Below are 16,471 nucleotides of genomic sequence, written 5' to 3' on the forward strand. Positions count from 1 at the left end.
TCGTGTGCTTTCAACATGCAGCGCCCATGAGTTCGAGGAGTGCCTACAATAATAGTGTATAGATAATACTAAAATAACACCGCTTTGGGGGTGACCTGCTCGAATAAAAGTTTTTTTTCTTTTCTAGAAGACTGATAGCTTTAGTGTATTCACGTGATACGAGTGTATTTTAAATGTGTTAATCGTTTTTTCATGCAAATAAATAAATAAATAGTGCACTTTAAATTTAAATAATTAAATAAATAGTGCCCTTGAAATTTGAATGAAACTCAATTTCCCAGCATCCTGTACTGAAACGCGCCGGCATAGTGTCGTAAATAATCTACTCTGCTTTACGGCAGATAATAGGCCAGTGTGGAGTGAATTGAGCAATGGCAGGAACAGACACGAGATAGTCCACGAGCCTTACGTTATCCCTACATTTATCAGGTACCAGCAGCCGGACGGGCGTCTGTCCTTGTCGTCGTTCGCTGTGAGAGGCTGATTCTGACCCCGTTTTTCTGTCATCATAGTAACTGTATGCAGTGGAATGGCTGAAGTGCCGCCTGGGCCTAACGCACTGCCTTCATCCCCGAGCGAGATCACACCACTGCCCGTGGACGGGTGCACCTTACTGGGCCACGATGAGGGACGGGACATCATCAGCCCCGGCCCGGGACACCAGCACGCCAGCGATCATAAGGCGATAGTCAAATCCAACCTGAACAACGTGCATCCTAATGCATCAGCCGCCCAGTTCCACACAGCCCAGCTGAACGGGGTCCAGTGCAACCACACTCGCCTCCAGAACCACGTCCAACAACACCGGCTGTCCGACAATCAAAACGCCGCTTCCGATCACCACTTGGACGGGATCGGTGAAACACAGGGCGATCACACGGAAAACAACAATTTCACGAGAAATAAACGATGTTGTGATAAATCGCAGAGCCAGTCGCCGCCGAACAACGGGATAAACTGCACGGATAGTATGGCGATAACGGAGAGCAGCTCTTGCCGACTGGAGAACGATGTAAGTAGCAGGACTGGTTCGGGGGATCGGGCTCGAGCGGCTGCAGCCGCGGCAGCGCTGCTGGACGGGGCTGGGGCTGAGTCAGGCCCGGACCCGCAGGGCGCTGGAGTAGAACAGGCGGCGGCTGACAGCGCTCCGGTGGCGGAGATGTCGAGACTAGCGCTGGAGGAGCACGACGAGTCCATCCGATACGTGAGATATGAGTCTGAGCTCCAGATGCCTGATATCATCCGACTCATAACTAAAGACTTATCTGAGCCCTACTCCATTTACACCTATAGGTACTTTATTCACAACTGGCCTCAGCTCTGCTTTCTGGTATGTATCCTGTCATTCAGTTATTCTTGATGGTGTTGAAGAGATCAGTATCAAAGCCTTCAATATCATCTCTGATATAACAAAATGTCTAGCGTTTATGTATAAACGTATAAAATATTACTGATTAATTAGCATTTTAGATTATCTTGGATTTTAAATGATATTTCAATGTGCATGAGAACAGTACGGTATTACCACACATTGGACACATACCATGTTACCACGACTAAAATAAACATGTTACTATAGTAAGTTTCCACAAAAATAAATAAATAAATGTTTTTACCATGGTATGTCTCAAAAACATGACCATTATATAACCATGTCCAAAACATACTGTTTCTTTTTTTTATTTATTATTTTACATGTTTGTCAAATTTCCCCCCCCCAATGTCATATTGATTGAAGTGATGGCCTAGCTTTACTCCTCGTCATATTTAACCACATTAGACACGTCTGAAACACTACTACCTGTCTTTTGCTAGAATGATGTTTCATACTAAAACTATTATTAGTAGTATATTATTACTTGCTTTCTGTCTATTCATAGATCTGTCATTCACTTATGTATCATCAATATTAGAGCCTCCAGCATCATCTGATATAATAATATCATTGCATAGTGAGATATAAAATTTTACTGACTGATTAACATTTTGGTATATCTCGTATTTAAATGGTATTCCAATGTACAACAAAAAATGACATATTATTACCCTGCTATGTGTCCAAAACATGGCATGACCATGTTACCGTGACCGTAATAAACATAGTATTGATATAGTACGTGTCCCCAGTGTAAAGTATAAACAAAATATACATTTTGTAGCATGGTATATGTCTCAAAAACATGACATGACTATATAATCATATAAAAAAAAAAACATACTGTTTGTTTATTGTATTTGGTTTGTATATTTAAATGTTTGTCAATTTTTTTCCCAAATGTCATATTGTTAAAGTGATGGATTTAGCTCATGTCAAATGACACACATGTAGTAACACGACTAAATATTATTGTATTGTATCTTTTTCAAGAATGATGTTTCATATTAAATCAATGGGGGTGACCAAGAAGTGTCATGGTACTCCTGTGTTGGTGTTTTTTTTTTTTTAAGTGTACCATGGTACTACCATGCGTTTTGGACCAATGCTATGGTAGGTTTATCATTCAGTACCATCACTTTTTTTGTAAGAGTAATTTTTTATTATATTGACAGAAGTCATTGTAGTTTAATAAAAACCATAGTTTCTTTCATAGAAACCGTAGTTACATGAATCTAACCATGGTAATGAGGAGCAGACCATATCACGGTTTTACCTGTGGTTACTATGGCCACAGTTAAAAAAAAATACCACAGTTAAACTATGGTGACTATGACAGAACTATGGTACATTCAGAAATGTCAGAGTGTATTTTTATCTTTATAAACGCAGCAAGGTCAGGGTGGGGTAATTAGCACAAATTGAGCCTAATAATAGAGATATTTGTCATTGTTTTGCTCATAGTTCACAGCCCACAAGAGTAATTGCAGTGTCTTGATGACTCTGTTTCTGTGATGTGTCACAGGCAATGGTTGAGAAGGACTGTGTCGGTGCCATTGTGTGTAAGCTAGACATGCATAAGAAGATGTTCCGTCGTGGATACATCGCCATGCTCGCTGTGGACTCCAAATATCGCAGGAAAGGCATCGGTAAGAGCCGTGCTAGCGTTGTAGCCCTCATCTCAGAATGGCAACAGAAACCGATCTTTTTATAGGACACACATCTGCTTCAGTGTCAGCTCATGGATACATTTAGTGTCTTTGAACTGCTATGAATCAAGGGTTTGCCATTCTGTGTCGAAGGAACCCAATCATTCCATGTGTTTTCTCCATTCATATTGTGTTATTTACCATGTTCAACAGGTATTTGTAATATGTGTTGTGATTGATTAAAGGTTGTACTTATTTTTTTATTAGGCACCAACCTTGTTAAAAAGGCCATCTATGCTATGGTGGAAGGGGATTGTGATGAGGTAAGACATTAATCTTGTGAAGATTTCATGCTATGGGTGTCTTCGGAATGGAATACTACTACAAACTTCATGCTACACAGTCGAGGTAGACTTAGAAGCAGGGATTCTCCCAGGCGAGATTGAAAATGCTTTTCTTCTGAATTATTCCTCAAATTATAGTTAATAGTATTACTAATATTAAAATTACTGTTACATTACATTTCATATTACTGATTTAATTTTAAAATAGGAAATGAAATATTTGTAAATGTTTTAAACTGCCTTATGCTACATTGTTGTCCTGTGAACTAACACGGGATGTTTTTCACTTATCTTAGAAATAAATGCAATTCATCATTATATATGTTAAATATGCTTGTGATGCATTTAGAATGCAAATTGCAGACCAGCCATGATATTTTTCTATTATTGTTTTTTTTGTTTGTTTAGTGGAAGATTGGTTATATTACTTTGTGAGATACATCATCCCAGGCTAAGCAGTCAGGTTGTACAATACACTGCAAATGTAGTATATGTACATGTACTCTACCATTCATAAGTGTCAAAATGTATTTTTATTCAGCAAGGATGTATGAAATGAATCAAAAGTTACAGTAAAGATGTTTACCTTGTTAAAAATGTATTCAATTTAAATGCTATTTTTAACTATTCGTCAAAGAATCTTGAAAAAAATGTACCCCATTTCCACAAAAAATTTAAGCAGCACACAATTTTCAACATTGATAATAATATGATATGTTTCTTGAGCAGCAAATCAGTATATTAGAATGATTTCTGAAGGATCATGTGACACTGAAGACTGGAGTAATGATGCTGAAAATTCAGCTTTGCCATCACAGGAATAAATGACATTTTGAAATATATTCAAATAGAAAGTTATTTTAAATGGTAAGATCTCACAATATTACTGTTTTTACTAACCAAATAGTTCTAGCCTTAGTGAGAATAAGAGACTTCTTTCAAAAACATTAAGAAATTCACACACTATGTTCCAACTAAGAGTATGTGGTAGTGCCATTCCAAATATGCCACAACTTCTGTTTTCCCTCTTATGCTTTACTTGTAAGTGTATTTCAAAACCTGTACTATGCCCATTTTGTATACATGCTTTGTTCTCATCCTTAGGTGGTGCTAGAGACGGAAATCACCAACAAATCGGCCCTGAAACTCTATGAGAACCTGGGCTTTGTCAGGGACAAGCGGCTGTTTAGATATTATTTAAATGGAGTGGATGCACTTCGGCTCAAACTCTGGCTTCGCTAAATCAAACTACGGGGTCCCTCAACTCTTTCTCCATACCTTTGGCCTCCTCTTCCTCCGCCACAGTCCTCTGGCTCAGATCACCTGACTGATCACCCATCAATAGAAAGACACTTGACCTCTGCTGAGCCACAAAGGGCAAACTCTGAGGGAAAATTCAACCAATCATAATAGTGTTTTAAGAACTTGTGCGAAAGAAAGAGAGGTTGTTGCGGGGGGGAAAAAAAGTCAGGTACTAATATGACACTGCCACTGAAAAGGAAACGTGGTGGCTTCTATGCTCAGGTGTCAATAGCCTGAATTAAGACCTCTGTGTATTTGTGTCGCGTAGCGGAGATGAGCTGGGCCGAACATGTTGACAGCATCCGCGAAACGTATCATGCCGAAAGTAAACAATGCGCCACACCTCTGTTGTTGTTGTTGTTGTTTTTTTTTTTTACGAACAATCATAAACCGAAGGATATAAATGTGTTTAAACGGACTCAACTACTCAAATCCATTTTTGTTTTTACCCTTTTTTTTTTTTTTTTTTTAAAGAGAGTGCACGGGAGCATGGCAGGTTGCAATTGTGTTGTAGCCTGCTGCTTTGCGTGGTTTTGTTTTTGTTTTTTCCATACTGGTGTCTGTGGTTTATTTTATGCGTTTAATTTTATGTTTTGGAAAACACTGAGCAGAGCTTTGTCCGCTTTAGAAGTTTGATCTATGACAAACTAACATACACAGATTCAGAAACACTTTAACCTGAATGCTGCGAAGCAGTGCAGATGGCACCTCTGCTCTTTTAAGTTGGTCTTATTAGCTCACATTATGCCATATTGGTTTACGTGACTTGTGATTCTGACACGAATATCATCATCTCACCATACAAGCTGTCTCGATGCTTCTTCATGAGTGTTTTGTACTACTAAATTGAAATGAACATGAATTTCTAAATGGGCCTAAAAGGAGAGTATTCCCTGTTATTTGAGGACTTTTTACCAGTCATTCTCCCTTTCCATGTCTTACATGATGTTTGGATATTCAGATATGCTGACCTAGACAAATGAACCTCAAACGGACGCACTTCTAATTTTTGCACTGATTAGATGGGGTATAATTTCCTTGTCCGCCACTGCGTTAGTGGACCAGTAGGGGGCAGAATACAGATCTCACCAGCTTAGTTGCTCAAATGGACTCATGCAAATAGTTGCTTTAAAGTCATGAAACAGATTGATTTATATGCAAGATGACATCGTTTTGAGGTGTTTTAAAATTTAACGGAGGAAGTTTCTGGAGGTTAGCGTTTTTATGGGTTTGTGTTTAACAGTAGTGTGCTGTGGCAGGTTGCACCATCACCCATGTTGTATGTAAGTGTTTCTATGTCATTGCCAATAGACCCCCATTTTGCTTTGCTGCTGGCTCATGAGTTGCTCTTGGAAGAAAACCTTTTTGTTTAATCAAGTTTGGAGTGGGAAACAAGTTTTTTTTGATTTGCTAAATGTACATATGGAAGTTTGATTTGTCGTTTTTGATTGTCATTGGAAAAGTTCCCCATAGAGTTGCTGCTCTCAGTTGTTGAGAAGATTGATGGGTTGCTTTATAAATTCGCGCTTAAATACACTGATTTTGCTGATGGATTTATGGGAAGAGGAATTTAAGCATCTTTTTTTTTTTTTTTTTTTATTTAAGCATCTTTATTTTTTTTTTTTTTTGGGTTGTTTTCTGTTTAGTTGCATTTTTTTAAAGCCCAAATTGTAGTACATCTCCCAGAAACGTAACGGTCCCATCACTCCCCTTTGATGCATCAGACCGTGTGCTGTCAGTAAGGCTCAGGTGTTTGGTTTCTGTTCAATTCTCCTTTCACTTGTCAAGGGCTCCTTTCAAGGTCCCAGTGGTTATTAACAGCCAACTTGTCTTTGTAAGGACTTTATTCCTTTTGATTTGTGGACAGTTGCTGTTAAGATGGAAATTTGAGAGCCTTTGAGTAGTTTTCATCTAAACAGACCATCTAAGTCAGTCTTTAGATTACAGATGTAAATTTAGTCTGAAATCAAGGGATAGTTTAGATTCACATCATCATTTACTCACCCTCATATTATTCCAAACCTATTTGAGTTTGTTTTCTGTAGAACACAATAGAATATATTTTGATAAATACGTTTTTTTTGTCCGTACAGTCAAGAGTCGCCCTGGTTTTTCTTGACTTTTATTGTATGGACAAAAGCAGTTGAAACTTTCTTCAATTTATATTCTTTTATGTTCTGCAGAAGGTAGAAAGTCATATAGGTTTGGAACAACATTAGGATGAGTAAATGATGACAATTTTCTTTTTTTGGTGAAGTATCCTGTTAATAAAATTCAAAACCTTTCACAAGCTGCCAACCTTGACAGACAATAATGCATTTCTGGCTGTCGATCATCACTATTCTATGCTGCCCATATTTTTCGGATGAATACTTATTGTTTAAAATTGTGGTTGGCACAATGATGTTGTTTTGCACTGCCAATATCTGACTTTTGTGGATTATTACTGTAAGCTGTCCATCAAATGTTATGGCCATTTAACAGCTTTAGACCGAACAGCTGGCAGGTTCTAGCTGGATAAGATCACTATTCTGTGGACACTAATCTGACTGGCTTCTGTTTGGGGAATTATTCATTGATGGGACTAATTTTGAATCTGCACTTGTGGCTAATTCTCATCCCTGTAAACGGTGGAGTTTATGTTGTAGTTAGTGTTACACTTGTACTTTCAGCTAATGATTTGGACAAGCGAGACAATGCTCTACAAACATGGATCCATTTTGTTGGGGAAAGAGCGACCGTTTGCATGTTGATTAAAATTTTCTCCACCCTTCTTTCTCCCACTTTCACCCCTGACAAAATGTCTTGCAAAAGTTTCTTTGTTTTCAAGTGGACAACAGACCTGGTTTAAAAATTATAAATAAATTATTTGATTTTTAAGCAAATGTAGTAGCTTGGTCTTTCTGAAAGGAGACCTGGGGACTTTTATTACATTTCATTTGTAACGTATTGATTTCCATTAGTTTTTAATTATGTGGTTTATTTTATTGATTAAAGGTTAAGTATGTAAATATGTGCCACCAGTGGCAACCAAGCAGAATCTTTTTATGTGTCCAAACATAGTGGTATTTTTTTTAGGCAGAACTACATATTTGGCTGAATAATGGTAGCCAGGGAATTGTCTGGAACTTGTTTGCAACATAATTTTAAAATTAGTTTTGATGCTGCTAGTAGTGCAACAATTAGAAACTTGACCTTTAAACCTTGCTTACTTCAGTAAGGAAAAAAAAAAAAGGTCATTGCAGCAAAAGTGACAAAGTTCAACATCAGCTGTGCTCAGATGTAGTTTTGTTTATTTACCTCGTCAGTGGTACTTGATTATCCATGGATGTTAATTTGTATAAGAACACTAATTTAAATCTGTTAAAATTCATTTTTGTTGTCAAGAGGAGGCAGCTGTACTCAAAACCACCACAATGTTTATTTTAACATAATTGCACAAGACCGATTTACATGACAAGATTTTTTTTTTTATTCCTCAGACTACATCCAATCCTGTTTTACAGTCAAATTGCAAATGTAGCATAATGATTTGCATGTTCTGACTTTAAGGTCTTTAGACACCATTTGTTTTGCATAATCATAATACCACATCGTGTAACAATCGTTTTAGACCAGTTTCAAAGTTTATTTATATTATGCTTTCATAAGTTGTTTGATGGTTAGCCACTTCATCCTTTGTTTTTCTGATGGATTTATTGAAAAAGTGCAAATCTTCCTATTTTTAGAAGTGCAAATCTTCCTATTTTTTAACCTAATGGTTAAAGAGTAGGACTTGTAACCCAAAGGTCACGGGTTCAAGTCTCTGTACCGGCAGGGATTGTAGGTGGGGGGAGTGAATGACTGAGGTGCCCTTGAGAAAGGCACTGAACCCCCAACTGCTCCCTGGGCACTGCAGCAAACATGGCTGCCCACTGCTCCGTGTGTGTGTGTTCACTACTCACTGCTGTGTGTGTGCACTTGGATGGGTTAAATGTAGAGCACAAATTTTGAGTATAGGACACCATACTTGGCTACACGTCACTTGATTTCACACTTGGATAGTTCACCCAAAAAGTTTTTAAAATTTGCTTAAAATTTACCTAGGCTGAGGATCCATTGGTGAGCAAGTGATGTAATGCTAATGTTTTTCCAAAACTGTTTTGATAAAGAACCCCATCTACATCTTGTTTGGGCTGAAGCAAATTTTCATTTTTGGGTGAACTATTCCTTTAACTCAAAAATGTTTGCCTAGTTAAAAAAAGACCAATTCCTGCTGGATAGGAAATTATCATAAACATTACATGTCATTGGAACACCTTTTTATATTGGACAAAACAATGGGAGGAAATGGGTTATGTCATTTGGTTGCAGGGGATTATGATCTGGTGACTGGTAAGGGATTCTGGTTCTTAGGATTGTAGTATTGTCATCTCACACCTAGAAGGTCCCTATGTTTGAGTCACCTTTGAGTCAGGAGGACATTCTGTGTCAAGTTTGTTCTCCCCATGTTGGTGTGGGTTTCCTCCAGGTGCTCCAGATTTTTCCACAATCCAAAGACATGCGGGACAGGTGAACTGGAGACAATAAATTGCCGCCCATGTGAGTGTTTGTTAGCCCTGCGATGGACTGACCATGCATCCAGGGTGTTTCCCTGCAGCCGAGATGCACAAATAGGCTGTAGCATCACCACAGGACAAGCAAATTTGTAAAATCGGGATTGATGTTGCAACCTTTCTTCAGCAGCCCAGGCTGTTAACCATTACGCTCTCACTATGGTGAAAGAACTATTCCACATTAAATTGCTCCAATTTACACCTGGCAAGAAATGGAAGGATCAAAGTGTATCTGTAAAGCACTGTTGACTTGCACCTGAATTCTGCAGACTCCACAGGAATTATAAACAGGTATGGCCTACTTGTTTGCTAGAAGTTGTAGTAGTTGTACTAGAAGTGTACTACCGTAATCACATTTCCCTCTCATTTATGAACTGAAGGATGAGTTAATGGTGTCCGAGTAATTGACAACATACCACATATGCAATACAAATCAGATTGAAGCATCATTTCATGTACACTTGCGCTTGCATCCTCCCAGACTAACTGTGCTTTTCAGAGTCTGCCTGTAACAAAGGCCTCTTGTTAATTTCCTATTCTTCCTGTGTATATATTTTCCTGGATGAATCAGAGTAATGTCCATACTCGTTTTTCAGTATGCCAAGGTAACTTCACATTTGCATTGCAAGGCCTTTGCACAGTTTCTGTCAAACCACTGTCCAGATCTGTTCTACTCCTTCGAGAGTTCAGGCAGTTCTTATGACAACATTCCTTCCCCAGACCTCTACTTTTCTGGTCTTCTACGTCTGACGGAATTCCATTTTCCATTAGTGGTTTGTCACTCGTGTCTCCCACGTTTGGGTCTGTCAACTGTGGACTTGGCTGCAGCAGCTCCCTTACATCCAGAATCCATCCTTCAGACTCATCCCAGAAGATGTTTTGTTGCATTGGCCTGGACACAAGCCGAACCCTCTGTCCTCCTTCCATCTCATCTCCTTCCACTGTCACATAAGACAAGACATCAGTGAGGTTAAGTACTCAACCAAAATGGAAAGGACCATTTGGGCAATTCAACAATTGGTAAAACGATTGAACTGAGGGACTCACGATAAGAGGTGTACACCCTCTTCTGTTTCCCTCGACTTTCCCTAAAGCACCTCTGCTGAGCTTGCCGCTTCTTGGTTGCTTGGCGACTGAGCATCGTCTGTGCCAGCAGGAGACCTTTCATGTGTCCCTGCGAAGGTCAAGAACGCTTGAGTGATCCACCTAAAATAGCCTCAATGTGTTAATGTAATTCCAAGTGCCATTTTTAAGTAGTTGCTAAGATCTTGTCATGACAATTCTTGAAGCCTCAATAGAAAGTGTCCCACCTTTGGTTTAGGGATTGAGAGACTGAGATATGGTTTCAGTGGCGCAAATATACAATTAAAATTGACTGGAAAGGTTGGTTGAGAACGTAAATCTCTCTCAGTGTCGACGGCACTGGGATTTACAGAGTATGGAGAAGGGATCTACTCCTGGTCCCCTGTACCCTGATGATGGATCCCAGTTGAAGGTAATATGGCTGCACCCCAGCATATTTTCCACTCCAACAACACTGTAATCAGATCTAGTGGGACCACAGGGCAAGGCTCAGTGCTCACCAGCTGTCAATCTTCTCCCTCTTTATCTACATCTTTTAGTCTTGAAACACCATCAGAAACTCTCCGTTCCTGAGTTGTCACAGACCCCCCTTCAGAATATATCAGCTCTTCTATTTGCATACTTATCTAAATTAAATGCAAGATAGTGAACCATGGGGAAAAAAAAGTTCCCCGGGAATGGGGCTTTAGTATTTTGAGAATATTCCGCAAGGGGGCCCTTGATTTATTTTGCGATATTAATCAGCTGGCTGTACATCAGGGGTTCTCAACTCTGGCCCTCGAGGTCCACTTTCCTGCAGAGTTTAGATCCAACCCTAATCAAACACACCTGAACAAGCTAATCAGGCAGATGAGTTTGATCAAGGTTGGAGCTAAACTCTGCATTAAAGTGGCTCTCGAGGGCCAGAGTTGAGAACCTCTGCTGTACATTATCCCTTACATATCTTCAAACCTTACAGCACTATCCCGTCAATGAATTTAGCTGTTACTTTGAGAAGATTCAAGCAAGAAGTTTACTTTGAACGTATTTGGTTTCATGAATGTTTCGCTTTTTAAATGTACACCCTGAAAAGAGTTGTATACCTGTAGTGTTTTGCTTGTGCCACAGTGCCCTCCCAGGATGGGATTGGAATAGCAGTGGACAGGCCCATCTCTCCATTCCCTGTCCTGACAAGAACAACATTTATGATGTTCATTAAAAGGTGAGATATTAGCTGCTCTCAGATTTACCCTCTTTAAAAACAACTTTAAAATGATTAATTCTTTCAAACAAAAATGGAAGAACATATTGAAAGACCTCAGATTCTGCAGATTTGTATGCCACGCATGCATGTTTGACAGGATTCACATCAGCCCCTATGGCAGGGGTCATTGATTGCCATCCCTGTGAGTTGAATGCTCGTAATTAGAATCAAAATTAAAATTAAAGACCTGAAAGTAACAATACAGTGTGTTCAGACCTTTGCTGGTTGTGGTGGGTGAGACTTAATAATGCTGTGACCAGTTTTATCACAGACACTCTGAGATCCTGTTGGTGACATCACAACTCACAACACAAGCATGAATGAAATAATCATAAAAAACAAGGCTCACGATCATGCTATGTTGTTTAAAAAAATGTTAGGATAAAAAATAGATTGTTAAAACTTAAGTGTATAATGGGTACTCCACTATAGCACCAAAAGGAACTGCGCTGTAATGTAAATGTAACTTCTAAACAGGTTTTCTGAAAGCTTCCCCCATCTGCCATTGGTCAAACATTAAAGGGATAGTTCACCCAAAAATGAAAATTTGATGTTTATCTGCTTACCCCCAAGGGCATCCAAGATGTAGGTGACTTTGTTTCTTCAGTAGAACACAAACAAAGATCTTTAACTCAAACCGTTGCAGTCTGTCAGTCATATAATGGCAGTCAATGGGCTCCACGGCAGATAGCTAAGTAAACGCGCGTGTGTGTGTGTAAAATAGTATATCAGTCTGGCGAGTAAACAAAAAAATTTACTAGCCAATGGCGATTATATTGCCAAGGTGTGCGTAGAGGGTTGTCATATAAGTAGATTCTCACGGCCCATAGAAACGGTCACTAATGAGGCATCTACTTACAGTGGGTACGGAAAGTATTCAGACCCCCTTAAATTTTTCACTCTTTGTTATATTGCAGCCATTTGCTAAAATGTCTACTATGCCAGAGCACGTACACGCGTCACGTGCTGGCTGTTGAGAACGCGTGCTCAGGACAGCTGGACATTGCGGTGGATCAGAGGTAAAAAATGATATAAATACTGTTCAATTTCTTGCACAGACCGATCGTTTCGTGTCTTAAGACCTCAATGTATCGTCACGAGCCGCAGGGTTTAATTTGGTTTTGTCTGTGTATGTTTTTTTAACTCTCAAAGCCGTGGAGCCCATAGACTGCCATTATATGACTGACAGACTGCAATGGTTTGAGTTAAAAATCTTTGTTTGTGTTCTACTGAAGAAACAAAGTCACCTACATCTTCGATGCCCTGGGGGTAAGCAGATAAACATCACATTTTCATTTCTGGGTGAACTATCCCTTTAAAATGATCATCCCACCCAGGATGAATTCAGAATAGCATACTACATATAACTCTTACCTATAAGTGCAAATAATATACTAGTATGCTAACCTAAATTCAGCCTTATAGTCTCTGCATACTAGGCTGGGAAAGTATGTAAGTAACGTCACACTTCAAACTTATAAGACTTTTTTGCACTGTGTAATACTTTTGTCTGAACAACATTCAGTTAGCAATGTCATGAGTAGACTTGATTGTCGATGCTCTATTTTGCTGAAATTCAAAAGTCAAAATGAGTTTAAAACTGATGTTCTTGTTTCACTAGGCGTAAGCATGAACTGTGGTGCTCTGCAACATATTCATATAATAATATTGTTCATAATTACTGCCAAATGTGAAGTCTAATGATCACAGTACTCACCTGGTTCTAAATGAACAGAATTGGGTATTTTGTGTCTTCCTGCCAAAGGAGGCAGATGGTTGGTCTTCCTCTGTCCCACAATCCTGTTCTCTTGCATCTCTGCACCTTTAACAGCAGTGATCATCCATGGTGAAGATGGAAACAGAGAAGGCTCATCCTCCATTGGTTGACAATGAGATGGTGCAACTTGGCAAATCCTTGGCCTGGAGTTGCTATTCCCCATGGTGAATGTGTACTCCCAGCCAAGGTAAGTTAAATATCAAAATAGGTTCCTCAAGGAACTGCATTAGACTCCATTTCTTGCCCTTTTTTCCAAGGTGCAATCCAGGCCTAACACTTCACTCCATCTGAATGTTGTATCCAGGGCTCCTCACATATGGTTGAATACGTAATATTGAAGATGAGGGTATGTACTCTTCAAAAAATGTCCACTTGTATCCGATCCGGTTATACTGTTCGGTTAAGTTTTGACTTAACCTAAACAAAGAGTATTCCCCCTTAGTTCTGCTTAACTGTACAAAATGAAACTCTGGCAAAGTTGTGTTGTGAAATGGCAGGTGCGTGCCCCCCTCTCTCGCTTTATATTTCTCGGTTTTGGCGTAATGAGGCAAGTTTCCATGGTGACTGTCCCCACAGGTTACTTTATAACTGTGTGTTAATGCTTGGACGGCGGTGAGAGGCCTGTCTCTCCACTGATTGCTCAGGCATGCGACTGCTCGGGGAACCAAGCTTGATGATTGACAGAATTAGTGACAGTTTTCTGTTTGTCTGATTACAGCAGGTATAACTTGATGTTAGAGAAAACAAACCTAGCTGGCTTGTAATTATTACACAGCAATGTAATTTTTTTACTTTTAAATAAACAAAAACTGCCTGCTACAACCTCGGATTGATCCACGTCTTTATGACTACGATGAACAGATTTTTTTTGTTTGTTTTTTTTTTTTATAGAAAGCTTTTTATATACATATTAGATTAATACATTTTGAAAATTGTTTTATACCATTTTCACCAAATGTTTAATTTTGACCAGAAATGTAAATTGTCATCAAATTAACAATAATATAGTTTTCTTATCTTCATCTAGCTGATACATTTGTAAGTGTATACAAAGTTGACAAACATACACTATATGACCCAAACCAATATATACTTTTGGCCAGTGTATTTTTCAAGATAATATTTTTGTATTATGAATGATTAATTTCTGAAGCATTACCTATTCAGAGGTAATGCCATTTAACATGCATACAGTATATGTGTGTGCATTTAAATATCAAAGAATCTATATATTCATCAAAGAATAATGAAAAACATGCACGGCTATGTTTAACATTGATAATAATAAAATGTGAGCACCAAATATTGGAATGATTTCATATTAGACTGAGAATTCTTCAGCAGCCATTACTCCAGTCTTCAGTGTGAAATGATCCTTCAAAAAATATATATATATATTCAAATACACAAGTTATTTTAATTTGTAATAATATTTCACCATATTATTGTTTTTACAATATTTTTGACCATATAAACACCCTTTGAGAGCACAAGAGACTTAATTAAACATTAAAAAAAATCTTACTGACCCCTCTTGCTGACTTTTGAATAGGTCATAAAAAAATACTGTAAATCTTCCTGTTGAACTGCGTCAGCATATGGACTGTTATCACCACCTCTCAGGGTGAATGAACTGGGCCCCATAATGTGGATTTAAAGACTTCCTCTGCGCTTTTTGTTACTATGCTTCATTTGCTTTAATGGGCTTCTCCAGCGGTCTGAAGATGTTCAGCCTGTCCACTCAGCTAGTATCTCATTACATTTCCAAGAAAGCAAGGTTGTTATATGCATTGACACAGAGCGGCTGTCACAAGGTGTCCTAGTGTGTTTATTGCAGGGAGAAATGAGGGAATGATGGGTTTGCCTTAGTCATTCAGCATGTTTGTGTTTCATTTTTATGGTGTGTATCATAGTCAGAGCTGTGGCACAGTGGGCAGTGCATTCTCACAAAAAAAAAACCTGTAGAGCATTTATGCTCATGGGGTGCAGGTCTCTACAGGTACACTCCCCCTCCACTCTCCTGTCTTTTTCAGTTTTCTTGAACTATAGAAGTCAAAGGTGACTAATAAAAAAAGAATCTGCTGATACCACTCATATGCTAAACCAGTGGTTCTTAATCCTGGTCCCCGGGACCCCCTGCTCTGTGCCCCTTATCTGACACACTCAGTTCAGTTCATGGAGCTCTCACCTAATGAAATGATAATCTGAATCAGGTGTGTTAAATAAGCGAGACGTACAAAATGTGCAGAGCGGGGAGTCCCCAGGACCAGGAGTAAGAACCACAGTGCTGAACTGATGCTTCAATATACAGCACTCATTAGAAAACTAGATTTATGGTATAAACTTAAACATAGTCATTGTTTTTAAGTCTAAAAACAATATACTACTGTTCAAAATGTTTAGGTCACTTATGCTTGCCAAGGTTGCATTTCTGACTTTGCTTCTCAGAATTGCAAGTTTTTTTGTCACAATCTTCAGTCTTCACTGCAACTACGTTTACATGGGCATCAGTAATCTAATTATTTACCTTATTCTGAATAAGACAATATTACGATTAAGGTGTTTACATGAGTTCCTTTCATGTTCCCGTGTTTACATGAGTTCCTTTCATGTTCCCGTGTTTACATGAGTTCCTTTCATGTTCCCGTGTTTACATGAGTTCCTTTCATGTTCCCGTTTTACATGTTATAGTACATAGATCGATTAATGGCACACGTCATTACGTCACCACGCGACGCCATCCGACGTCCCCTCCAGAATTGCATGTATAAACATATAGTATTAAAATCAGAGTATTGTTGTCCATGTACATGTACTACGTTTACATGGACAACAGTACTCCGATTTTAATACGATTAAGACGATACTCTGATTAAGAATCTACCATGTAAACTGAGATTTTTGATTACCTTAATTCGGCTAAAGTCATAATCGAAGTAAACACTAATCGAATTAAGACGTGGAGTATTCCTATTTTAGTCGGATTATATAAGTGCAGTAAATATATGTACACACCTTAATCACATTATTACCATCGTGTAGGACTTTTCGCCGCATTTTGCGACAGGATACACACACGGCAGTGCTCAACCGTTTGACGGCA

The 16,471-nt window shown here is 38.8% G+C and overlaps 2 protein-coding genes across 3 annotated transcripts; one reads left to right on the forward strand and one right to left on the reverse strand.

The window, feature by feature from the left end:
- Positions 1–316: 316 nt before the first annotated feature.
- LOC107732199 (N-alpha-acetyltransferase 30-like) lies at positions 317–5,123 on the forward strand. Of its 2 annotated transcripts, XM_016543478.1 has the most exons (5): positions 319–429; positions 513–1,330; positions 2,901–3,024; positions 3,292–3,347; positions 4,473–5,123. In XM_016543478.1, the coding sequence occupies exons 2-5, from the start codon at positions 530–532 to the stop codon at positions 4,608–4,610; spliced, it is 1,119 nt and encodes a 372-aa protein (XP_016398964.1). In that variant the 5' UTR covers positions 319–429; positions 513–529; the 3' UTR covers positions 4,611–5,123. The 2 variants fall into 2 exon arrangements, with proteins under 2 accessions (XP_016398973.1, XP_016398964.1); XM_016543487.1 differs by lacking the exon at positions 4,473–5,123 and adding an exon at positions 3,777–3,949 and having other exon boundaries at positions 317–1,330.
- A 4,709-nt stretch (positions 5,124–9,832) lies between these two features.
- On the reverse strand, positions 9,833–11,769 carry LOC107732628 (uncharacterized). The gene is made up of 4 exons (XM_016544029.1): positions 11,645–11,769; positions 11,431–11,514; positions 10,313–10,439; positions 9,833–10,206 (listed from the first exon to the last, which is right to left on the reverse strand). The coding sequence occupies exons 1-4, from the start codon at positions 11,717–11,719 to the stop codon at positions 9,833–9,835; spliced, it is 660 nt and encodes a 219-aa protein (XP_016399515.1). The 5' UTR covers positions 11,720–11,769.
- Positions 11,770–16,471: the final 4,702 nt, after the last annotated feature.

This window comes from Sinocyclocheilus rhinocerous, unplaced genomic scaffold, assembly GCF_001515625.1.
Source record: "Sinocyclocheilus rhinocerous isolate Xijiao unplaced genomic scaffold, SAMN03320098_v1.1 scaffold1635, whole genome shotgun sequence".
NCBI lineage: Eukaryota > Metazoa > Chordata > Actinopteri > Cypriniformes > Cyprinidae > Sinocyclocheilus > Sinocyclocheilus rhinocerous.

Coding starts and splice junctions, on each gene's coding strand:
- LOC107732199 (XM_016543478.1), top strand. CDS start 530: ATGGCTGAAGTGCCGCCTGGGCCTAACGCACTGCCTTCATCCCCGAGC. Junction 1,331..2,900: donor GGCCTCAGCTCTGCTTTCTG/GTATGTATCCTG, acceptor GATGTGTCACAG/GCAATGGTTGAGAAGGACTG. Junction 3,025..3,291: donor ATATCGCAGGAAAGGCATCG/GTAAGAGCCGTG, acceptor TTTTTTTATTAG/GCACCAACCTTGTTAAAAAG.
- LOC107732628 (XM_016544029.1), bottom strand. CDS start 11,719: ATGACCCCTGCCATAGGGGCTGATGTGAATCCTGTCAAACATGCATGC. Junction 11,515..11,644: donor ACAAATCTGCAGAATCTGAG/GTCTTTCAATAT, acceptor TGTTCTTGTCAG/GACAGGGAATGGAGAGATGG. Junction 10,207..10,312: donor GAGGGTGTACACCTCTTATC/GTGAGTCCCTCA, acceptor CTTATGTGACAG/TGGAAGGAGATGAGATGGAA.